Source organism: Episyrphus balteatus, chromosome 3, assembly GCF_945859705.1.
Source record: "Episyrphus balteatus chromosome 3, idEpiBalt1.1, whole genome shotgun sequence".
Lineage (NCBI taxonomy): Eukaryota > Metazoa > Arthropoda > Insecta > Diptera > Syrphidae > Episyrphus > Episyrphus balteatus.
In genome coordinates, this window is record NC_079136.1 from 105559090 (window position 1) to 105585138 (window position 26049).

Here is a 26049-nt window from a genome sequence, read left to right on the forward strand (position 1 = left end):
AATCTGGAAATCATTTTAAACTATAAAACTAAAGAATATTGTAGAAAACTAAAAAAAAATGGTCGCATAGCAATTCAAATATTTAAAACTTAGGCATGGAATAAAATTTTAACTCATGGAAAGCGCTTGCCATACATTGGCCAGGTTCAACGAACTATCTGAACTTAAGTTCTGGTTTTTTTTTGACGTTTAACGCAAGAAATCATCTGAACTTCAGGTGACATTAACGAACAATTATGTTGGTGGTGATGACCTTTTAGTATATGATATTATGTTATGAATTGGGCTTCAGGTCAAATGAAACAAATGTATTATTGTCACGACGTTTCGTTCATGTCTATGAACATCATCAGGTGATGGCAAAGGAATCTTTATTAACATTAATAAATAGGTTATAAATTTGCCCGGCAAAAATCCGTGTATCAAACCCTCCTAGTGGGTGCCGGGCGGTAATGATCACCACAGTTTTATCTTGTACGTTTTTGGCAAGATGGTGATCAGCTAAGGTCAGGTTGCATAGCTGTATTGTTCTTAACTCCTCAATAGTTAAATAATCAGAAATGCAATTTTACCATCGATACAAGGTTCCTAATTTTCAGTGGTGGGGTGAGCGTGCACATAATCCGTGCCGAAGAAATGGAAGGCTGGGGGATAAACCAGTCGTGAACGAGCTCTTTCGGATGCCTTGGCAGGATCCGTCATAATTTTTGCCTTGCCCCGGTAATCGGCTCTGCCGGGGTTGACCTTTTCTTTCCGACCTACTCGTGGGACCTTAATTTATTTTCAAATCTTTTTAAAATGGACAGAGACAAGACAGACGCAACAACATCCGAATTGGAGGATGAACTCTTGGCATCAAGCCAAGAGACCATTGTGGATAGCTCGGAGACGGCTAGAAGTGCTAGCGCTCCTAAGCAACCTCCACACCCCGGAAGCACAGCTGGTTCAAGTAGTACCTCTGTGCCTCGACCATATAAAGCCCAAACAAATCCGTCGGGTAGCAGTGCTACCGACAAAAACCTCAAAACAGCGAGTTTGCATCGTAGAGTGGACTTCAAGAGGGCTACCTTCTTTCTTAGAAAGATTGCTAAAAATAAGGAAGCTGGAACTCCACACGAAAAAGATGCCGCTGATAAAATCAGGTACGAAAAAATTGTTGAAGAGTACAACAAATCTTTTTGTTCATCCCGAAAAGACCGCCAAGAGAAATAGATCTCTTGAGGAGGGTAACCCTCCTCGAAAAGAAAGCTAAAACCGGCGGCACCAAAAAGAAAGGGCCACCTCAGGGAGCGGCGCAATCGCGCACTTTAAGTGAGATCGTCAGGGACGATCTTCAAGTGGCGATTGTAGATGAGCTCTCCACTGACAACAAAGGTCTGATGTCAGTGTGGAACTCCATCGAGGCCAAACTCTCTGAGATGGTCTTCCTCTACACCCTATCGGCAAATGAGGGTCCCGACTCTGGTGAGATGCTCAGGGGATACAGGGTAATTAAGTGCGAGGATGGGTTTTCTAGGGATTTCCTTAATAAAAGTGTTGATGAGATCAGCACTAAATGGGATGGTTTGAAGCTCAAGCTTATCCCAGCTAAGGAGATTCCTAAACAACCACTGGCTCGCATTTGGCTGCCCCTCATGAGTATCAAGCCAAGTGGAACGGAGCTGATCCGCAGTCTCCAGAGGTTAAACCCGCTGATTCCGATGCATGACTGGGCAGTCATTAAGACTGAAGAGCCGCAAAAGAACAGCGCGTCTTACCTTCTGAGGATCTGCGAGGTTAGTCGTGGGGCTCTCGAAAAAGCCGACTTTAAACTCCGCTTTGGCATTAGGAATGCCAAAATAAAGATTCTGCAAAGTCAGGAAGCGGACCCTAACCTAGTTGAGGATATCGTCGAGGATGACGATACCCCCAAAGAGGCAGGGTTCTCCGGCGAGAGGCTGGTAACTGACGATGCAGAATCCGATATAAATTAAAAACATGCTGCACGTCGTTCAGGTTAATCTGAAGCACTCTAAATGTGCTTCAGATAACCTGAGAGTTTTCCTAAGGGAGGAAAACTTTAATGTGGGCATCATACAAGAGCCCTGGATTAATGGCCTCCGAGTGAGAGGTCTCCAAGACAGCCAATATGACCTTTTTTACAAGCCCGTCAGTTCGAGCCAAGGTAAGCCAAGAACATGTATTTTAGCTAAAAAACACTTAAAAGCTTTTTTGTGTCCCAATCTTAGCACCTCTGATTTGACCGTTGTCAAATCAGAGGGTTCAAATACTGATGGACTACTTTTGGCATCTGCGTACATGGCACATGACCAGCAGTCACCGCCAGAGGAAGTACGTAGGCTGACAACTCAAGCCAGTACAATGAAGACAAGCCTACTCATCGGGTGTGACGCAAATGCACGTCATACTCTTTGGGGTAGTTCTGAAATCAATGAACGAGGTGAGTCTTTATTATATTATATATCATTGAAAATAACCTCACTCTTTGCAATAGAGGTACTACTCCAACATTCACGTTTCCTAGTTCAAGGAACTATGAAGGATGGGAGGATGTACTAGACATCACTATTACAAATAGCAACTTCAATTTGCAGGTTGAAAATTGGAGAGTATCCCCTTTAAAATCCTTTTCAGACCATAGTTGGATTCTGTTCCAACTTAAGTTTGAAACCAAAACCCCACCCCCTTATAGAAATTCAAAAAGAACTGACTGGAGGAATTTCGGTCAAGTTTTTAGTGCAAAGTTACGCAATATACCCAATATAAATACAGATTCGGTGGATGAGCTCGAATCAAAGGTAATGACCTTTGAACGAGCAATGATCACTGCCTTTAAAGTCTCTTGTCCGGTGAGACATAGTAGCAAAATATTTCCCCCTTGGTGGAACGAAGACCTGTCTAATCTGAGGAAAATGACTAGAACAATCTTCAACATCTGCCATAAACACAAATTCTATGAACCCTATAAAGATTGCTTAAGAGTCTACAAGCGTAGCATAGCATCAGCCAAAAAAGAAAGCTGGGAGGAATACTGTCACTCCATAGAAGATATTAAGGATTCTGCCAGACTTAGCAAGGTTTTATCGAGGGAACACTCAAATCCCTCGTTTCTTAAAAAGTCTGACGGATCCTGGACAATATCTCCAGCTGAATCCTTAGAATTATTAATGACTACTCATTTTCCGGGGTGCGTTGATAGCACCTCTGAAGTGAACATAAATCCCACTTTGCTATCAGTTACGACTGAGCAAGTAAACCCCCTGATAACAAAAGAAAATATAGCTTGGGCTATACAAATCCCCAGGCCCTGATGGTATTCTGCCCATTATGCTGCAAAATCAGCAAGAGATAGCAGTTCCATGGCTTGAAAAAAATATTTAAAGGCTGCCTTCTTCTTAATCATGTGCCCAAGTCTTGGAGACAAGTTAGCGTGGTTTTCATACCCAAAGTGGGCAAAAGAGGACATGAATCCGCGAATGATTTCCGGCCAATAAGTTTAACATCTTTCTTACTTAAATCCTTAGAACGAATCTTAGAAACTCATATTAGAGACATTTTTAAAAGATGTCCTCTAGCCAGTTCGCAGCACTCTTATATGAGAGCAAATCTACGGAAACAGCCCTCCATGAAGTCGTTCGAACAATTGAGAACTCGATACACTTTAAAGAATATACCCTAGCTACCTTCTTGGATGTAGAGGGAGCTTTTAACAATGTCCTAACCGAATCTATTCTCGAAGCCCTAGTGACTTTTGAAGTAGAAGACTATATCAGAAGTTGGATTATTTCAATGCTAAAAGAGAGAAGAATTCAAGCAAGCTTAGGAAATTCAAACTGTTTTAAATGCGTTAATAGGGGTACGCCTCAGGGTGGCGTTCTTTCCCCACTTTTATGGCTCCTTGTCATGAACAACATCCTCGTGAAGCTTGAGAGAAGTGGAGTGAAGGCAGTGGCATATGCGGATGATCTGGTTGTACTTGTATCAGGAAAGTTTTTACCTGTGATCAGTGAAATGACTGACACGGCTTTGAGAAAAGTTAGCAACTGGGCTACAAGCTGTGGCCTAGGAGTTAATCAAAGTAAAACGGAACTGATGCTTTTTACAACTAAAACCAAAATCCCTGTCTTCCCTCTACCTCAGCTCAACGGCCAAATCTTATCACTTTCTTCTAGCGCCAAATATTTAGGTGTAATTTTGGACACTAAACTGAGCTGGAAGCTTAATATAGAAGAGCGGGTTAGAAAGGCGAGCATTGCTTTCTATGCCTGCAGTAAAACCTTTGGGAAAAAATGGGGTCTTAAATCAAAAATGATTCTATGGACTTACACAGCGGTTGTACGACCCATTCTTACCTACGGCGCCATTGTTTGGTGGCCTGCACTCAGTAAAGCTTATAACATCAACAAACTTAAGAAAATCCAGAGAACAGCAAGCGTAGGGACGACTGGAGCCCTCCGGTCGTGCCCCACGGAGGCTCTAAACGTTCTCTTGCACCTCTTACCCATAGACCTTCATATCAAATACCAGGTCTCTTGTAGCGTTTTAAGGCTTAAAGAAACAGGTAGCTGGAAGGCAAAATCTTTTGGTCACAGTGACACAACAAATTTAATACCATCGGATATGCTTCTGACACCCACGGACTACTGCACACCTATTTTGAATACTGTAATGAATTGCAAGGTCAGCTTCCCGTCGAGATCAGACTGGGAAGAGGGCATTGTGACGAGAGGCTTCGACACCTGCATTTTCACTGATGGCTCAAAAATGGACTGTGGGGTCGGTTCGGGTGTCTACTATGAATCCCTCAATATCTCAAAATCCTTTCGACTACCAAACTTTGCCAGTGTATTCCAAGCGGAATTGCTGGCAATTAAAGAAGCTTGCAAATTACTTACAGTATATCCAAATCAAAACCAAAATATAGCTATACTAACAGATAGTCAGGCAGCTATAAAAGCAATTGCTTCGGTCACGACATCCTCCAAATTGGTTCAGCAGTGCAGAGAGGAACTCTCATTGCTGAGTGGAAGCCTCACAATCACTCTCATCTGGATCCCAGGTCACAGTGGTTTTGAAGGCAATGAAAAGGCGGATGAACTGGCCAGGCAAGGATCAGCCCTTCATGAGTCACTAGCAGAAATAGTTAACATTCCCATAGGAGTCATGAAGGGCGATATCTTCTTAAAATACCTAACAAAAGCTAACAATAGGTGGCACAACTTGACTAGCTGCGTCATATCCAGAAAAATCTGGCCCACCTATAATAAATCCAAAACATATGACCTAATCTCTAGACCCAGAAAAGATATTAGCAGAATCGTTGCGGTGTGCACAGGACATTGGCCGATAGGGGAACATGCAGCAAAGTTGGGTATACCGCACAATACCTACTGTCGCAGCTGCTTGGACCAGCAAGAAAAAGAAACGGTCTTCCATTTCCTATGTCAATGTCCCGCCCTTGCTAGGAATGGAGCACTCTCTCTGGGGAGCGAATTCTTTAATGTCATAGATAACATCTCAGAATCAAAGATCAAAGACTTGATGTCGTTCCTAAATGCAACAAAGTGGATTTAGGACTGCCTAACACTTGTTTTTCCCTTTTTTAAAACCAATTAAAAAATGTATTTCAAATAAATCCAATTATCACTCACAGGTTTCATAAGTTTTGGTATCAAAACGGCGCATCCTGCGCTAATTGGGTCAATCAAACGTGGTTTGCCTTGACCGCCATCTCTACCTACCTACCTATAAGTTTGTTTACATACATCAAACACAATAGTAAATTTACACTTGTTACATTTATATTGCACTTAAGTAAAAAAACAACAAAAGCAATAATTAAAAAATGAGCTGCATAGAGCAAGTCTCCACTTAACAAAGTTAAATTAACAGGTAACATGTCTAAGGAAATGTAGAATTACAACAGATAGTACATATATTAAAAGCTTTTTGTTCCCTTCCCCTCCAATAGGTGTTTGTATTGAGGGCTGACATCTTCTTTTGTTATGGTGTTCTTCTCGTTGCAATACTTGTACACTCTCAAAGTTTGGAGAGTGATTATGTTGTATGCAATGTGATGCCAGTGCTGTCTTTTGCGGTGCGCTACTTTTTATATCGGACTTGTGTCCTGCCAGTCTATTTTAAAATTTTTGTTTTGTGGTTCCAATATAAATCTGGTTACATTCTTCGTCAGCGTTGCCGTTACAATTGATTTTGTAAATTAAATCCGAATGTTCCATTTTATCGATTTTTGTTTTTAAATTAGTATACAATTGTGCAGTTGTGTAATTGGATTTCATTGCTATTTTATATTTCTCTTTATCAAAAAGCTGTGCGTTCTTAAACCTCTCTGTTATTTCTTTTATGTAGGTGAAAGATTTATATATCTGTTTTCTTTTTCTTCTTTTGGTGTGTGTTGTTTTTGGTTTTCGTGTTGGTTTATTAAAGTGTTTATAATTTTTAGCGGGAATGCGTTATTTTATAATATGTTTCGAATTTTACTTTTGTTATTTTTATGGTATTCCAAATCACTTATTGAGAGAACTCTTTTTATGAGATTTCTGGCTGTGTTAAAAATAATTTGTTTTGGATGTTTAGAGTGGAAATTTATAATTCTTCCAGACGAGGTGGATTTTTGAAACCAATCCATTTTTATATCAATTTTTTCTCTGATGACAGTTGTATCGAGGTAAGGCAGTTTGTTGTTGTTTTCTCTCTCTGTAAACGGTAGTTTTCTATGAAAACTGTTGAGGCACGTTAGAGTTTCTTCTAGTTTTCCCAATTTTACGATGACGAAAATGTCATCTACATATTTTGTTATTACTTTGGTCTTGGTTGTCAATTTTTCCAAGCAATTATCTAAAAGATCTTCAAGGATGATGTCTGCGATTATAGGTGAGGCGGGATTTCCACCGGCATTCCATCTTTTTGTTGGTATGTTTTTTTACCGTAAACTAGGTAATTGTTATCGATGATGCAGAAACGCACTAATTCTAGAAATTTACCTTTTTTAATATTTGTATGTTCTTTTATTATGTCCCATTTTGCGGCAATTCTAGTGCTGTTTTTAATGGAATTTTAGTAAATAATGAGATGACATCGAAAGACACTAAAATTTTATCGCTGTCGAGTTTTATTCCGCGTATTTTTGATTTAAACTGGTGGGAATCTTTAACATTGTATTTGGAGTCTGAAGTGAGATTTTTTAAAATGCTTATGCAAACTAAGAGAAATTTAGCAACGATATTAGCGGAACACGAAGCTGATATAAGAAAACATAAAGAGACAACAGGGCTTTCACAGCACATAACAACAAGCGGACACACGGGACACGGTGGACTTCAAAAATGTAACAATACTGGATAGAGAGCGCAAACTAAACACAAGATTAACTCTGGAGAGTCTTAGAACCCAACAACAAATAAAGAGAACAATGAACACAAAAGAAGACACCGATAGCATTAAACAAAGCTATGCTGTAGCAATTTAATTAAAGTACCTGACACCCAGCTGTGATATAAGTGTCATATTTGAATTTGTTAGTTTTATTTATTTATTTTTTACTTGATTGTTCTTGCATTTATGTTTACATTGGTTTTTTTTTATGTTCAATTTTGTGTCAGTGCCGTCTCCGGGAATTATGCAATAGGAGCAGAAGGGAAACAAATTATATATTATGTTTTAGAGTAATTAAGTAAGAATAAAAAAATATTTGATTGTATAAAATTAAACTTAAACAACATTATACCTACTAATAGATTGAATTAATACCCCTGATGAAGTAAGGAAGCACTTACGAAACGTTAGGAAAATAATGGGATAAAACTTGTTTTTATTCGCATTTTCTTTATGTGGACCAAAACAGCCTAACAACAGTGGAATAATTACATTAAAAAATTGGTCAAATTTAACAAATAATATTAAATATTTTGCCAAGTTGTAGCATGGGACTTTTGTGGATGAACATATTGGACGAAGAGGAAGCCCTTCCTTGTGAATTTTTGGGAGACCATAAAGCCTAGGGGCCACTGAATTATATGTTGTCATCATATATTTTTGACGTTGGTCAATTATTCCGGTTTCAAACTGGTATTTTACGAAGGTGTTATTCGTTTCTTGCAGTTTATTTGTTGGGTCGGTGCGCAATGGCCAATATACATTCCGGTCTTCCATCATGGTTTTCATTTTGACATCATAGTCATTTTTATACATCGCCACTGTGACATTACCCTTGCCGGCTGAAACAATAATTAAGTCTCTGTTGTTTTGGACAAACTGTTTTGTTTCGTTAAAAATAAAAGAAATATATTTGTCGAAATCTGAAAATTATCTCTTCTCTTGTTAAGCATTAAGCGCGTTTTCCCTTTCATCGTTATTTTGTATGGTTTGGATGCAATCCTCACCATCAGCAATAATTTTGAAAAGAGAATTAGGAGAGAAAACTGCCCTACCTCGATACAGTTGTCATCAGAGAAAAAAGTGATATAAAAATGGATTGGTTTCAAAAATCCACCTCGTCTGGAAGAATTATAAATTTCCACTCTAAACATCCAAAACAAATTATTTTTAACACAGCCAGAAATCTCATAAAAAGAGTTCTCTCAATAAGTGATTTGGAATACCATAAAAATAACAAAAATAAAATTCGAAACATATTACAAAATAACGCATTCCCTCTAAAAATTATAAACACTTTAACAAACCAACACGAAAACCAAAAACAACACACACCAAAAGAAGAAAAAGAAAAACAGATATACAAATCCTTCTCCTACATAAAAAGCTTTTTGATAAAGAGAAATGTAATATAGCAATGAAATCCAACTACACAACTGCACAATTGTATACTAATTTAAAAACAAAAATCGATAAAATGGAACATTCGGATTTAATTTACAAAATCAATTGTAACGGCAACGCTGACGAAGAATGTAACCAGATTTATATTGGAACCACAAAACAAAAATTAAAATTAGACTGGCAGGACACAAGTCCGATATAAAAAGTAGCGCACCGCAAAAGACAGCACTGGCATCACTTTGCATACAACATAATCACTCTCCCAACTTTGAGAGTGTACAAGTATTGCAACGAGAAGAGCACCATAACAAAAGAATGATCATCGAAACTTTGCATATGCATATCATCAATTCCGACAACACCATGAACCGTCGAACTGATATGGAAGATGTCAGCCCTCAATACAAACACCTATTGGAGGGGAAGGGAACAAAAAACTTTTAATATATGTACTATCTGTTGTAATTGTTTTAATTTTGCATTTCCTTAGACATGTTACATGTTAATTTAACTTTGTTAAGTGGAGACTCTATGCTCTATGCAGCTCATTTTTTAATTATTGATTTTGTTGTTTTTTACTTAAGTGCAATATAAATGAAACAAGTGTAAGTTTACTATTGTGTTTGATGTATGTAAACAAATTTATAACCTATTTATTAATGTTAATAAAGATTCCTTTGCCATCACCTGATGATGGTCATAGACATGAACGAAACGTCATGACAATAATACATTTGTTTCATTTGACCTGAACCCCGTTTCATAACATAATTAACGAACAATCTACTTTTTTTATTTACTTGGACGGACTTTAAAAAAGAACTAGAAAAATAAAAATAGTTCAAGCGTCAGAGCTTCTCAAAATCAAAATCTTAAGTTCAAGTGGCTAGCGTTGAACGCAGGTTCGGGTAGTGTCTCGGTACTTAGTTCACTCAAAGTTGAACATAACTTGAGGATTTTTATTTTCAACTTTCGAATTTGCTTTTGTTCACTCAAAGTTGATGTTTTCAAGTTTCAATTCTTATAGAGTTGAAAAACTTCCAGTTTTCTCAACTTCCGGAAAAGGTAGAAATTTGCCGACCAAACTTGAGAGTTTAATTTTAAATGATTGTTTTTTATATTTTTCTGTCAAAATTTTGTTCGTAGACTATTGTGAAAACAAAAATAATGTTCCAAAAGATAAAAAAATCCGAAAATAGGATATTTTTTTTGTTGCTCCGCAAATGTCAAGGACAACAAATTGATAAAAAATTACTATAAAAAACTTTTTAAAAAAAGAGCGAAAAGCATTTTATTGCCTTACCTGTGTACTTATGTACATATGTTGTGTATGTGTCTTATTAAAACCTTTAAATTAAAACAATATGTAAAAAAAACCTTTTTTCTACTGGAATTAGTTATTTATTTATTTGGGTTTCCTTCTCATGTATTTTCCGCCCAGAACGTTTGTTTAAGAACACTGCACTGCCAGAACGACACGGACACTAGAATAATTTTACGTGTATTTCACGTCATATTTATCATTTTTAAAGCCACAAACAGATAATTTAATTTGAAGAAAGGAATCAAACTGATAAATAAATGATTATTCGAACTTTTGAACACTAATATTAATAAAATTCCAACTGATTGACGTGAAACATTCAATTATGATTATAAACTGACAGTTTTTGTGTTTATTGTCACAAATATCCCAGGGATATTTTACAAGCTAAAAGTTGGCCAACTTTTGTTTTTTAAACTCCAGAGTTAAAAAAAAAATAGTGAACAAAATAAATTCTCAACTTTTGTTTCAACTCTCGAGTTAAAGTCAACTCGCAAGTTTGTCAACTTGAGAGTTTGCTTGAAGTTGAGCAATAGTGAACAAAATCGCCTTTAATGCCGTCATCAACCCCTTCTTCTTCTTCTTCTCCATTGTCGACGACAGTCATGATCTCGAATGGGATCACAGCTCTCCCACTTTACTGCTTCACACTACGGCTCGCATGTGGGGTTCGCCGTCACCAACCCCAATCGCATATTTTATGTCATAAATAAAGGGATTTGCTTATTAAACAAGAGCACTCAATGAAGACACATTGGGATTCAAGGCAACGAACTCGCAGATCTTGAAGCGAATCTAGCAGTGAAATCTTCTCTCAAACTCAAAAGAAACTACTGGAAATTTGGTCTCCTTACCCACTACCCAATGACAAATAGAGACCACCAAACATCTCTCTATCCTAACTCAACTTCAAAAGGGTAATCCAGCAAAATATTTTTATAACAAGTTGTAAGAAAAAATAGTTTACTCACTTGGCTTCATGAAAACTGCTTTTATGGAACGCATGAAGGCCCTGCACGTAATAGAAGCCTCCCATTAGAGCTTGCGAACTATATGAATGTGTGTTTTCGGTAGATACTGAATCCAAAATCTGCTTCAAGTCCTGGTCACGCTTTGTCCTGAGGTATATGATAGCCAAATTCAAATTCGCAAATAATTTTAAGTCCCTTTCGGCTGTTTCATTCACACATGCTAAAAATTGTCGCTCGGCATAATCAAACAAGCTCGTCGACATGGCATACAGCCCAAGTAAGCAATGCAGCTGCGCTGAATGGCGTTTTAAAAGATTTCTGTTCAATGTTGCAAGACAAACATCTCTAGCTGCGGCTATTTCTGTAATCGCCAGCTCACGATTACCCATCACCATACGGCACATCACAATATGTTCTAATAGAATGATTTTGAACACCGAAAGGATTGGTTTGTCGTCCTGGGATTTGAGTTTCTCGATTTGGGTGAGAGCCTTATAAGATAGAAATACATGAGAAAATATATTATTGCAATTATTTTATTTATTTACAAAAGGTATTAATCGTTAGGAAAGGAAAAATAGGTGATCTTGCGCATTTTATGTAAAATATATAAATACAATTTTTAAAAATAAATATTGCGGCACTAAATATCATACATGCGACACCCCTTAAAGGAGATGCCTAGTGACTTACAACTCTCAACTATCCTTGTGTGCGTGTAGTTAATTTTCAACCTACAGTTTACCGCCGAATCCGAACGGCTAAGGGCTCAGTTATCAGTAAAATCCATCAGTAAAAATTTTGTTTTGCTATTTTGAATACTTTAATCTTATATTTTGTGGAAAATTTTGATGAAATAAATTGAAAACATATTTCCACTAATTTTTTCAAAAATAATCATGCATGTTGTTTTAAATTTTATAAATTTTACTGATGAAATTTCATTTTACTGAACAGCTGACTGCCAAATGCCAAAAAAAAAATCATTTCGTTTTACTGATGACGTTCCATTTTTTTACTGTTCCGGTGCCATCATTAAAAAAATGGGCAGGTTCAGAAACGTTAGGGCCTAAATATTTAGGTAATGGGCAGGTTCAGAAACCTTAGGGACTAAATATTTAGGTAAATTCTCGGTCTCTGATTGGTCAGCTGTCAAAAAAAATCATTCCAATTTAGGTAATTTTATTGGAAAGCTGACTGGAAAGTTAGGCAAGAAAATTTTCCCTAAACTTTTAGGAAAGTTTTTTTTGTCAAGTTGACAGATGATTGTTTTTAGTTACAACAGAATTAAATCTATTTGTGTGAAAATAGAGTAAAAAGTGCATTATCAGTTATAATTTATATTATTTTTTTATTAAAATGAAGTGAAAGTTGGTATTTGCTCCATACAATCTGTAAAATGTTCAAGTAAATTTCGAAGTTTGACAATTATGGTGTATCCAAACTAATTTAGTCAATTTCCTTAAATTTCCGTTCAGAAAATGACGTTGCCTAAATATTTAGTCCCTAATATTTCCTGAACGTGCCCAATTTCTCGCTCTCTGATTGGTCAACTGTCAAAAAAAATCCTTCCAATTTAGGTAATTTTATTGGAAAGCTGACTGGAAAGTTAGGCAAGAAAATTTTACCTAAACATTTAGGAAAGTTTTTTTTCTCAACATGACAGATGATTGGTTTTAATTAATGATAATAGCAAAATTAAATCTATTTGTTTGAAAAACGAGTAAAAAGTGATTTATTGGTTATAATTTATATTATTTATTTATTAAGGAATTTGGTGTCTGCCGAATGCGATCTTTAAAAATCTTAGGTAAGTTTGGATATTTGACATCCAAACAAATTTAGTCAATTTACATTTATTTTCGTTCAGAAAATGACATAGCCTAAATATCTAGTCCCTAATATTTCCTGAACGTGCCCAATTACTGATGAAATCATAAGTAAAAAAATTGCTTGAGGCGCGAATGTCAAATAAACATTTAATTTAATGACGTAAATTTACTGATTGCTATAAACGCTCATCAGTACAAGATTTCAGATTCCTGATGTTTCAATTTTTGCTGATGAATTTTACTGATAGCTATAACTGAGGCCTAAGCAGAGATGCACTTTTTCAAGACTCTTGGAAGCTTTGTCAATTTTAAGTTTTTGGTGGTGGAGACTGAGAATCGGCCACGGAGCACTAAAAATATAACTCTCAATTATTAGAGTTGCGGAGTACAGTAAATTTAAAATTATTTAAAGGCGTTAATCGCTTAATAAGAACAAGTGTGAAGTTTGTGTAAAAGACACGGAATATTATCTTCTTCTTTCGCGAAAACTAAACGAAGAAAATGTAGACTGGTACACCTTTCTAAACAAATCGGAAACATCTTTCCGCGTTGTGGAGAAGGGCTTACATACCTCATGCAAAAAAAAAAGATGTCATCAGTGATTGGTTAAAAAAAATTAGATTTTCAGAATTCCGCCATTCAAAACTCTGATTTTTAAAATTATATTTTAGAAAATTCTTAAAATAGATAATAGATATCAAACACCTACACCCCACATCAACCGTTATCAACCAAACAATGATGACAACATTAGGTGTGTTTTTTTAATTACCAACGGGGACAATAAAAACTAGAGTTGGGCACTTTAGTTCATTTGAGTGATCGATCACTTTAGTTCAAATCACGATACTGAACTATGTAGTTCTGAACTAGTTCATTTTAGTTCAATTTATTTTAATCCCGGTTTTGTTAGAATTAAAAAACAAAATTAGTTTGTACAAACTGTATACAAATTTATGTAAAATTGACGCATTCTACATAATAAAACAAATACAACCTTAAAATAGCAGATAGGGTCAATGTGGGTAAATGTAAACAAGGGTAAATGAGAACATGGCTCATAACAAGCTTCAGTTAAATCTCTTTGACGCATACATAAGTACAAATCGCGGACGCATGTATCTTTTAACTTATACGTCAAACTCATTCCTATCAAGAGAAAATTCATTCTTCCGTGAAAGATAATTTTTTAAAGTGCCAAACAAGTCTTTCAGAAAAATTTAATATTTTTGCAGATTCAATTAAGTCAGTATAATTTGCAAATATTTTTTAGTTTTGAATTTTGATGTAGATTCTATGTGAAACAAACAAATTTTAAAATACAGGACATTTATGTCGATTTGCATGTGTTTACATTTACCCCAGAATATTTTTTATAATGGGAAAATGTAAACAACGTATTCTGGGGGTAAATGTAAACATATATTTTCCCTGAAATTATTGGTTTCAATAAAAACAAAGTATTTTTAGTCAATTACTATGGCTAAAGTGCCACGGAGTCACTTTTAAAGTAGCCAACACCATCATTTTCAGTGGATGATGATGCAAAATTGGTCTTTGACGTAAAAAAAAACATGACGTTCAGACCTGCAGAGCTTATCCATATGATAAAGAGGAAATTCTAAATTTTAAACCACTGTTTACATTTACCCCGAATTTGTAAAAAAAACATAAACATGGTGGGGTATTTGTAAACATGCCATATTTGACAGTAATTTAAACAATTTGGGAAACATTTGTTTATATTTATAAAAAAGAATTGCCATCATTTCATTTTTGCATTTGAAGACACCTTTCAAGCTGTTCCGTGAAAACATATTAAAATCTTAAGTCAAAAGAAAAAAAAAGACATGAAATTGTTTACATTTACCCACATTGACCCATATTTTATTTTTAATTTCGTTAATATACTTGTCGAGCTTTCTGGTTCCTGACGAAAGTCTTGAAGAAGTTCGTTTTGCTTTCATTAAATCAAAATCATAGTAATGCAAGGACCAAGATGCTACTTGTTTTTTATTCTTGCTCAGAAATAAGAATAAGTGGTGGTTGAAGAAGAAACGCTGATACTGGCACAAGCGACCTTATGCCTTTTGTTTTACATCTAAATCATGAGGTAGAGCAGAAGAACTGATTCCGCTCCACAAGAATTGGATGCAATTTCTTTAAACGTCTGTCGAAATTTGTAATGTAATATTACGACTGCTCCAGGTTGCTGTTTAGTTTGTTGAAAAAAAAATCTTTTTCGCTATTCGCGAACTAAATTGAACTAAGTTCACTAGTTCACCAAGATGAATAAGTTCATAGAACTAGTTCGTTCGCGAACTACACAAACACTATTGACACTATTGAGGTGAATAAAAAATGTTAAAAATTTAATGGGCTTTGGGACCTGGTTAAATTTAGGTTAAATTTTTTTTGCAGATAGTTTTGTTTGTTTTTTTTTTTTTTTTTTATTAAAAAGGAGTATCATGGCAGAAAAGAGGCAGAGAAAAATATTAAACAATAAGCCATACAGCTTTTATTCACCGCAATAGCGTCAACAATTTTACACGGGGTTAACTATTTAACGCAATTCACACACGGCCTAATAATCACATGTTAAAAATAATTTTCAATGCATTATTGAGTAATTTCCTGTGGTTTAAACCCTATATGGAGCCTCAAAAGGCCGTAGATAGTCTCTAAAACCAATGCGCATCAAACCTACAGCAGTATGAAAACAAATCAATCGCTTTTTTACGCGCCTGCAAAGTAACTCAAAAACTAATGAAGCTATCGACTTGACATATTAAGTGGAAACTACGCGTCAATTCGTTGGCCACGGCATGAACCTAAAAGCTTAATATAATTTTTACAATAAATATTGTTTTTAACAAATTGTTGTTGTGTTTTTTGGTTCTAATTGATGATTATCTTTTTTTACCAAATTTAGGTTCATGCAACGTGTACTAACGTATTTGAATGGAAACAATTTTTACTTTTGATTGTAAATAATTTCCTGAACCTGAGCATTGCACGGCGAAAACTCGAGGCGTCTACTTTAAAGGGTGCACAGCCACCATTTTGTTTGATTTTTACTTAAAAAATACCGTATCAAAAGTTCATAATTTCTATAGTATCATGTAGTTTTCCGAATCCCAAACAAAAATATTGAAAAAGCAATCGTCCAGACGAATTTTTCGGGACCAAGAACTTTGTTAGGTGATTTTAATTGACTTTATTGTGCTGAATGCAAATTTAACAGATTCACGTCTAATTTTTAAGCTATACTCATCACTAGTTTCGTTAAAGTCTCAAAAACTAATTTTCAATTAGTGCCGGTCTACACGGTGATTTTTCAATCGCCTATCCAGTCAAGTTGTAGGCAAGAGGGGTGAGGATTTTCCTCTTTTTGATATTTGTTCTTAGAAAATGTGAATCGGAACGTGATTGGGCACAACACTGTGTAGCCAGGCCCTTAAGTGTTTTTTTATGTTTAGAGCCAATTTTTCAATCTTCTAATAAACAGTCAGTTAACTGTTCGACGAATAAAGCCTCAGAAATCAGATAAAAACATTGAATTTTTCAATCAAGAATAATTTATTCTATAGAATAACAAAAAAAAAATTGTCATATTCAAAAATATTTAAAATTAAACGTCATTTTTATTCATGATTGTTTTTGTTTTCTTGTATTCCACTGGGCAGGTTCAGAAACGTTAGGGACTAAATATTTAGGTAATTTCTCGGTCTCTGATTGGTCAGCTGTCAAAAAAAATCCTTCCAATTTAGGTAATTTTATTGGAAAGCTGACTGGAAAGTTAGGCAAGAAAATTTTACCTAAATATTTAGGAAAGTTTTTTTTGTCAACATGACAACTGATTATTTTTAATTATTGAATTTCGGTAACAGAATTAAATTTATTTGTGTGAAAAACGAGTGAAAAGTGCATTATCGGTTGTAACTAATATTAAAGTGAATTGAAATTTGGTGTCTGCCCCATGCGCTCTGTACAATTTTCAAGTAAATTTCGAAATTTGACAATAATGGCGTATCCAAACTAATTTAGTCAATTTGCTCAAATTTCCGTTCGGAAAGTGACGTTGCCTAAATATCTAGTCCCTAATATTTCCTGAACGTGCCCACTGTATTTTTTTCAAAATTCTTTCAAAACAGCTTTGACAACTGACACAATGGGCACGTTCAGGAAATATTAGGGACTAGATATTTAGGCAACGTCATTTTCCGAACGGAAATTTGAGTAAATTGACTAAATTAGTTTGGGTGTGATGCTATTGTCAAATTTCGAAATTTATTTAAGAATTTTACCGGTCGCATGGGTAAGACACCAAATTTCACTTAACTGTAATGAATAAATAAAATTAATTATAGCCGATAATGCACTTTTTAGTTGTTTTTCACACAAATAAATTAAATTTTGCTAAATTAATTCTTTAAATAAAAACAATCTGATTTCATGTTGACAAAAAAAACTTTCCTAAATTTATAGGGAAAATTTTCTTGCCTAACTTTCCAGTCAGCTTTCCAATAAAATTACCTAAATTGGAAGGATTTTTTCTGACAGCTGACCAATCAGAGACCGAGAAATTAACTAAATATTTAGTGCCTAACGTCTCTGAACCTGCCCAATATTTTTGTTGAGATTATTCCTTAGAATAATTTTTATTCGTCTCTGAAAGAATCAGATAGTTTTATTCTTAGGAATGAGCTATATCTGCTTGTTGAAAAATGGATTTTTTCTCTATTCTTAGGAATAAGTACAAACTGACTGTTTAACTGACTATTGAAAATTGGCCCTTAGTCAGAAATTTATATTTTCTCGTAATTTGTTGTTTTTTTTTTAAGTCCAAAACAGAAGTCGCAAACTATAAATTGATTCAAAAAAACATTCTTTACTTTGAAAAAAAAACAATCAAGACTGTGAGATATGTATGTAACATAAATTCTTTTTTTCAATATCTTTGAGAAAGAAATTAATAAAAAAAAAAAAAAATACCTTAAGGATGACTTAATATGGCATTTTGAGATGGAATAAGTTTTGCAAAAAAAAATTAACTGTGATGTGATTCAACTTCAAAAGTACCTACCCAAAAAACGCGTTTTTGACCTGTTAATTGGTATTCAAATATTTCAAAAACGTGACGTGCCAGTGATATTTTGACTTAGGATTTCAACTCAGCACACACAAATCCTTTAGAAAAGAAGGAGTTTGGTTCAAGCTCTAATTTCGTTGACGACCAGTGTAATAGAGGAAAAAACCCTCAAAATTTCATCGAAATCCTTTAAGCAGTTCCCGAAAAAACTTATATATGAGGAAAGTGGGCGTGGCAGTGGGCGTATTTTTCAGAAAGTTCTTCCAACATATTTTACTCGCCTAGGAAACAAATCCTGAAAATTTCATCGAAATCTTTAAAGTTAGTTACCTAAAAAACTTATATAATATAATCTACTATTATATACATACAGGGTGTCCCAAAAGTAATGGATCAAACGAAATATGCTGATAGGCCAACTTTGGGGCTCTCAGAATTTGGTAACTTGTTCATCCCAAATCCTTACGGTTTTTGATTTAATGCAGTTTCTGTGAAATTTCGAAAAATCCCGACTTTGCAACAGTATTTTGCTTCCTCCGCTCATAATTGATTTTTGTTTTTTACAATTCTTTCACTAAAACATTGCCAAATAATAAGAAATAATTATTTAATCAAAATATTTTTTATTTCATACTCCATTTTGCTGCAAATTAATTAACAGTTCCATGTTTTATAAAAACTCAATTTCTTAAGTTTTTTTTCAGAGCAACACCCTGAAAAAAAATTGTATGAAGTGAAACTGGTTTATTATTTTAAAAACTTGCCGTGTTATTGCAGTTTTCAAAAATGTATAAAAATTTTCAAAGTTAAAATTAGAACGAAAGATATTACAATTTTAATGCAAAAAAACAGGGGTTTTCAGAGCAAAATAACAAACAAAAATCGAGGCTTTTATTCAAAAAGAAATAAACAAACAACAGTCGAGGAAATGTGTGTATTTTCTTTCTTATTTTTCTCTGAAAAGACCTGTTTTGTTGCATTTAAATTGTAATATCTTTTGTTATAACTTGAAGTTTGGAAATTTTTATAAATTTTTGAAAAGTGCAATAACACGGCAAGTTTTTCAAATAAATAACCTGTGTCACACCATACTAATTTTTTTCAGGGTGTTGCTCTGAAAAAAAATTAAGAAATTGAGTTTTTATAAATCATGGAACTGTTAATTAATTTGCAGCCAAATGGAGTATGAAATAAAAAATATTTTTATTAAATAATTATTTCTTATTATTTGGCAATGTTTTAGTGAAAGAATTGTAAAAAACAAAAATCAATTATGAGCGGAGGAAGCAAAATACTGTTGCAATGTCGGGATTTTTCGAAATTTCACAAAAACTGCATTAAATCGAAAACCGTAAGGATTTGGGATGAACAAGTTACCAAATTCTGAGAGCCCCAAAGTTGGCCTATCAGCATATTTCGTTTGATCCATTACTTTTGGGACACCCTGTATATTAAAGTTTGGTTTTGTGTACGTTCGCTAACCGGCCACACCGACTGACTTATTTTCTTAATTTTTTTTTTAAATCAAAGAGGCATAAGAGGAGAAGGTTTAAGGTAAAAAAAATTTAAGATTTTATAGGGTAAATAGTGGTACACGACATTGAAAAAAGAGGCTATTTTCTAAATGGTAAGTCGTAAAGAGTTGACTTTTTTTTAATGATAGTCAAATTTATTCAATAGTTAAAAAAGGTATTGAAAAAATTCAAAAAAATTTCAAAACCAAATTGTGAAGGTTTTTTTGCAGTCATAGACGTTCGACAAAAGACTAATTAAATGTACGCAAAATTTTGCACAGAAATTTGAGTTACACTATGAGAAAGATATTAAAAAAAAAATTAGGGGTCTAAAACGGATTTTTTTCATAGGCCCTGTATTTTGAAATAAAATTTAAAAAAAAAACAACCTAATTTTTAGGGACATTTTTGAGTAGTCTTTTATTTCTTTTTGGAATTTTTAAAAGTCTGCAAAAGATGTACATATATATATAAACAATTTTAGCTGGTTTAAAGTTATATATTTGTAGAGTGAGTTTGATTTAAGATCAGTAGATACGCATTTGTTTGTTGTTTGCTTCTACGTATGTAAATCTAAAAAAAATTCATCAAAATGGCAGGAGCCATTGCTCACATTGAAAAGTTGCAAAAGGATAATTTCGACACATGGAAACTCCAAATGTGTGCGATTTTGATTAAAAATGACCATTGGGATTACGTAAACGGCTCAAACCAAAAACCAGCCGAGGTCTTAATAGCTGCAGGCGTAGTAAGCAATGCAAATAAAATAAATGCATGGGTGGTGGCGGACCAGAAAGCAAGAGCATACATTATTTTGTCTATGTCGCCGTATGAGTTGTGCCACATCAAGCATTGCTGCACATCAAATGATGTATGGACGAAACTAGAGCAAGTTTACCACTCAAAAGGTTCTGCTCGAAAAGCCACCTTGCTAAAGCAATTGCTTTTCACAAAAATGCGAGATGGTGAGAGCATGATGGACCGTTTAAACAATTTTTTCGGCGCTATAGACAAGCTAGCAGAAATGGACATTAGTATTGCTGAAGATTTGCTGACGATTTTATTGCTTTATAGCATACCAGAGACGTACGAAAACTTCAGATGTGCAATAGAGGCAAGAGATGATTTGCCAACACCTGAAGCATTGAAAATTAAACTGCTAGAAGAATCGAATGCACGAAAAGAAAAAAATACCGAAGCGAGACAGCAAAAGCAAGAAGCAGATGCTTTTTATGCGAAGTCTGGAAAGCAAAATAAATTTTTCTAACGTAAAAACGAACAACAAACAAATAAGCAGTTGTATAAATGCAATTTTTGCAAAAAGGCTGGACATAAAGCAGCAGATTGTTGAAGAATGGGGGCAAAAACAAAATTTCCAAGCAGAGTGTGTCAAACGCTGAAGATGCATTTGCAGCTGTTGCCTACAGAAATAGTTTTCCAGATTCAGATGCTTGTGGCATCGCTCTTCAGGCTAGTCTCAATTCTATCGTTGACTGGTGTATAGATACTGGGGCGACATCCCATATGTGCAATGACAAAACAAAATTCATAAATCTAACTAAAGTTGCAAATCAAAGCGTTACACTTGCTGTTGACAAGACTACTGATGTTCTTGGAAAGGGCGAAGTTCTTTTAGACGTTAATCTTGGGAAGGACATAAAAACCATACGGTTGAATAACGTCCTATACGTTCCAGAACTAAAGACAAATCTTTTGTCTATTTCCAAAGCAGTCTCGAATGGATACAAGATCCAATTTAATGAAAACAATGTGATTTTCAAAAATAATAAGAACGAACTGAGTTTAATCGCATCCAGGAAAGGAGATCTTTACTTTCTCGAAACCAGTACAGAATCAACATCAGCTGTATGCGAAAAACCAAATCAACTGCAAGAATGGTATCAGCGTTATGGACATCTCAACGAAATTGATCTCAAGAACGTTGTCTCAGAAAGAATGGTTAATGGAATCCCGAATTTGGCTTCTCAGCATTTATCAATACGCGAAGTGTGCATACGAGGTAAGCAGAGTGCGGAACCATTTCCCAAAGAGTCGTTAACAAAAACAACAAATTTACTCGAGATAGTCCATTCCGACGTGTGTGGGCCAATGAGATCGAAAACAATTGGCGGTGCTTCTTTCTTCGCAACATTTATTGATAACAAATCCAGATATGTAGATGTATATTTTCTGAAAGCAAAAAGAGATGTTAAAGACTCTTTTATAAATTACAAAAATTTAATCGAAAACCAAACCGACTTTAAAATAAAAACATTACGAACTGACAACGGCTTGGAGTTTTGTGGACAAGATTTCACCATGTTAATTGTGCAAGTAGGTATCAGAAGGGAGCATACAGTAGCGTATACACAGCAAAAAGGCTGCGCCGAGAGGATGAAAATTTAAGTAATGATCCTGAAGGCACTCCTTTTAAGAGGGGGCCTGGAAGACCAACAATTGAAAGAACTGGCAGAAGAGGCAGACCGCGAAAGTTATTCAGCATGCTGCAAAGTAAACTTAAAATGAAGCTGAAGTCGCAGAAGAAGCAAATATAGTCAACATCCAGATCAACCCAACTGTAAAAGAAGCCATGGATAGTTCAAGCGCCATCGAATGGAGAGCTGCAATGGAGTTAGAGTTCAATGCCCTTCGAAACATTGAGGCTTGGAAACTCGTTGAATGTCCGAAGAACAAAAAGGTAATTGGATGCAGGTGTGTGTTAAGAACTAAATTTAATTCTGATGGTAGTGTTGAGAGACACAAAGCGCGATTTGTTGCTAAAGGTTGTTCCCAACAGCCTGGGGTTGACTTCCAAGAAACTTTCGCACCGGTAGCTAGACAAAGCTCAATTTGTATCATAATGGCACTCGCAGCTGAGTTCGATCTTCAACTTTTTCAACTAGATGTTGAGATGGCCTACATCAACGGTGACATCGAAGAAGAAATATTCATGGAACAAGCTGAGGGATTTATGAAGCCAGGCGAAGAACATCTTGTTTGCTCCCTAAAGAAAGCTTTGTATGGGTTAAAGCAATCTGGCAGAAGGTGGTACGTCAAGATCGAGCAAAAACTTCTAGATCTTGGGCTGAAACCGATGAACACCGAAAAATGTATATTCCTACTTGAGACTGAAGAAACTTATATGGTCGTGGTTATCTATGTGGACGACCCCATCATTGCAACAAGCAACTTAACGGCCTATGAAGAACTTAAAAATCATATATCGTCTGATTTCAAGATGAATTTTGTCTTGGCATTGAATTTAATCAAGATTTAGCAAAAAATATTGTGACTATGAACCAATCCAAATACATTCAAAATGTATTAATCAATTTTGACATGAGCGTATCGAAAGCTATGACAACTCTACTGGATGGAAACGTGAAGCTTAGTAAAGAGATGGGACCAAAGACTTACCAAGAAGTCTGAAATGGAAAATAAACCATATTCCTCATTAATTGGCTCACTCATGTACCTAGCTGTTTCCACACGCCCAGATATCGCACATACTGTCAGTGTACTCAGCCAATACAATTCCAATCCGGGTCAAGCTGCTAAGCGAGTGCTTAGATACCTTAAAGGAACCCAAAACTATACTCTTGTATATCAAAAATCCGATGGACCATCACAACTAATCGGATACGTAGATTCAGATTGGGGTGGTGACATCGACGACCACAAGTCATATACCGGATACGTTTTCAAACTGGCCAATGCGGCTGGTAAGAACTCCACCTGAGTCGAGTTGCGATGAGTCGGGCTGTCTTGAGTCGGGCTATGGGTTGAATCGGGCTGTCGTGAGTCGGGGTCGAGGCCTTCGAACTGACTTTGGTTTTTTTTGTGAAGATTCTAAACCTACAACCATCTATTGCGACAGCCAGGGTGCTCAAAAGCTGGCGAAAAATCCGATATTCCATTCTAGAACAAAATACATAGACATTCGACACCATTTCATCAGAAAAGTTTTCCAGCGAGGTGAAATAGAAGTCGAATATATACCAACTACTGAAATGATCGCTGACGTCCTTACCAAGAGCTTATTTGGACCATCACATCGCAAATGCATCCAAGGTTTTGATATCCAAGAAGAAGAGTAACCTGTGTTGAGAGGGGGTGTCGTTAGTATTAATAAAATACCTATTGGCAACACAGTTTATGACACATCCCTGTCTTTTCTTTTTATGTATCTTTTAAAAAAAAACGTTCCATTTTCTTTTGTTAAGGGGTAGCAAAATGTATACAAAATATATTTTGTAGAACTTTTACCTAGCTACAGAATATCGTTTGGTATTTACTTTTTGGACCGATTGTTCAAAAGATAAAAATGAAAACGGTTTTGGACTTATCATACTTTGAAAATAAACGAATGTGAAATTAGTTTTAAAATGAATATACAATTTTTTTTAAAGCCTCAGTCTTTCAAAAAATTGCATTTGGGAATAGAATATAGTGTTTCGAGTAGTTATTTAACTTGAAAGACGCTTTCAACTTAAGATTTTGAGTCAGTAGTCAGCTTCTATATGTGTAGTCAATTACTCATAAAAAAGTTGCTGTTTATTTTCAAAAGATGATAAGTCCGGGACTTTTATCATGTTTTGACAATTAAATTTTTGTTCGCTTAGCTGTAAAATCGAATATAGACTGAGTAGATGCTCCATATTTTGAAGGCAGGTGTGGGTATCCCCCAAGAAGATATTCAGTTAAAAAAAAAACGAATTTTGAAAAAAAGTGGACTTATCATGTTTTGAAAATAAACGATTCAATTTAGAAAATCATCTTTTGACTCGTTAATACCAAGCTTTTACTTCGTATTAAAAACTGGCCTAATGAACAGTATCGATACTTACCTTTTCTGTGTATTTTTGCGCTTTGTCCATGTATCCAGCCATCATTGAATGCGAAACGGTAACCAGATACACTAATACGTAGAGTTGCTCTTTTGGTAGCCACACGAACATTTCGAGTGGATTCTGCCCAAAGATAACATCATCCGTCGGCCAATTGGGAGCCATGATCGTTTGAATACTCATTTGTAATTGCTTTAAACTCGGTTTCACTGTTTTCACTTGGCCTAGCGCAAGATAATAACAAACCTGCAAAACCAAGAAAAACACTTTGAGGTACTCTTTTTGGTGTGGGTTCATTATGTTGTTATCAATAATAGAGCCAGCCTGATTGAGCAAGGTTAACACGTCATTGGTCTTTCGTTCAATCATTAATATCATCGCTCGACTGAGGAGGAAGAGAACTTTTAAGTAGATGGCATTTGCTTCTTCCGCAGATTCGGCGCCCACCGCCAAAAGTTCGGATGCTAAAGAGTACTCCTTGTCAGTAGCGTGGATTTGAGAAAGCTGCAATAGCAATTTACAGTGCCAATAGACATTGTTCTGTGATAACTCAACAGCTTTTCTGAGAATTCCTTTGGCTAGTGATCCCAGCTCCATTTGCAAGTATAATTGAGCTAATAAACTTGCTGTATCAAATTTGACATCATCGAAATTCAAGAGATTTTCCGAGAGTTTCCAAGCCTTTTCCAAATGACTACGGGCCAAATCTATGTTTTTGGTGTAGGCCATAAGGATTTGACCCATTTGCAAGTGAGTACGAGCCTCTACTTTGGATGGAGGTTGAAAGGTAAATAAAGCTTGAAGACACTGAATGCATTTTTTAACGTTTGGTGGATTGGAAGTGCGAAAGTATTCAGCTAATCCTAGCAGTGAGATGTAACAAGCATCCTGTCCAGCAGCCATCAAAAAAGTACTTTATCGCCAAAAATAAAGGTTTAATGTTTAATCAAAAGTGTAGCCGGCCAAACAACTTCACTCTACTCCGGTAAAGGTAAACTTAAAACCCATCGACAAACTACACCAAGAAAATCGACAACCCTTCAAGCAAACAAGTCCGACCTCGGTCCGAATCCGCTCCGCCTCAGGCGGACCTGATTCCGACTTCGGCTCAGAAACAGGTCCGAAAGCGGCTCAAATTAGTATGGAAATTATAATCACCGCGAAGTCGATTGCATATGTATTGTTGTGGTGAAAATCTCCATTCCGAGAAAATGGAGCTGAAGTCGGACCCGAGGCGGAGCAGCGAAAACCTACCAGAAAGAGGAATAAAAAAGGGATGACGTGACCAAAAAAAAAACAAGATTTATTTTTTTTTTTCACTGAAACTGTTTTATTTTTTATTTTATTTTGGCAAACGAAATTTTCACAATAAATACAATATAAGATACAATACATTTTTTTCATTTTATTTTATTTGTTGTTGCTGCTGCTGTTGTTGGTGTTTCTTTAGATGCCCAATCGCATGTTTCACCTTCTGCCTTTTCCTTCATCATTAGAGATTACATCTACAACACAAGCAGAAACACATCACTTTAATCCAAACATTTTGAGCGATATATACAACATACTTTTTTTGTTTCCATATTGTTTATAATTTGATATAATTATTTATAATTATACTAATATGTATTATGCTAACAACGACACGACGCGACTATACACTTCAACAA

At 35.4% G+C, this 26049-nt stretch overlaps 1 protein-coding gene across 1 annotated transcript in view; it reads right to left on the bottom strand.

Annotated features, from left to right (window-relative positions):
* Positions 1 to 25389, bottom strand: part of LOC129916478 (MAU2 chromatid cohesion factor homolog) — a 35180-nt gene extending 9791 nt beyond the window's left edge. The window contains exons 1-2 of the mRNA XM_055996468.1: positions 24380 to 25389; positions 11095 to 11585 (exon numbers count right to left, since the gene is read on the bottom strand). Of these exons, the coding sequence (XP_055852443.1) occupies positions 11095 to 11585; positions 24380 to 25282 (1394 nt within the window). The 5' untranslated portion in view covers positions 25283 to 25389. The remainder of the gene's footprint in view (positions 1 to 11094; positions 11586 to 24379) is intronic.
* Between the last annotated feature and the right edge of the window lie 660 nt (positions 25390 to 26049).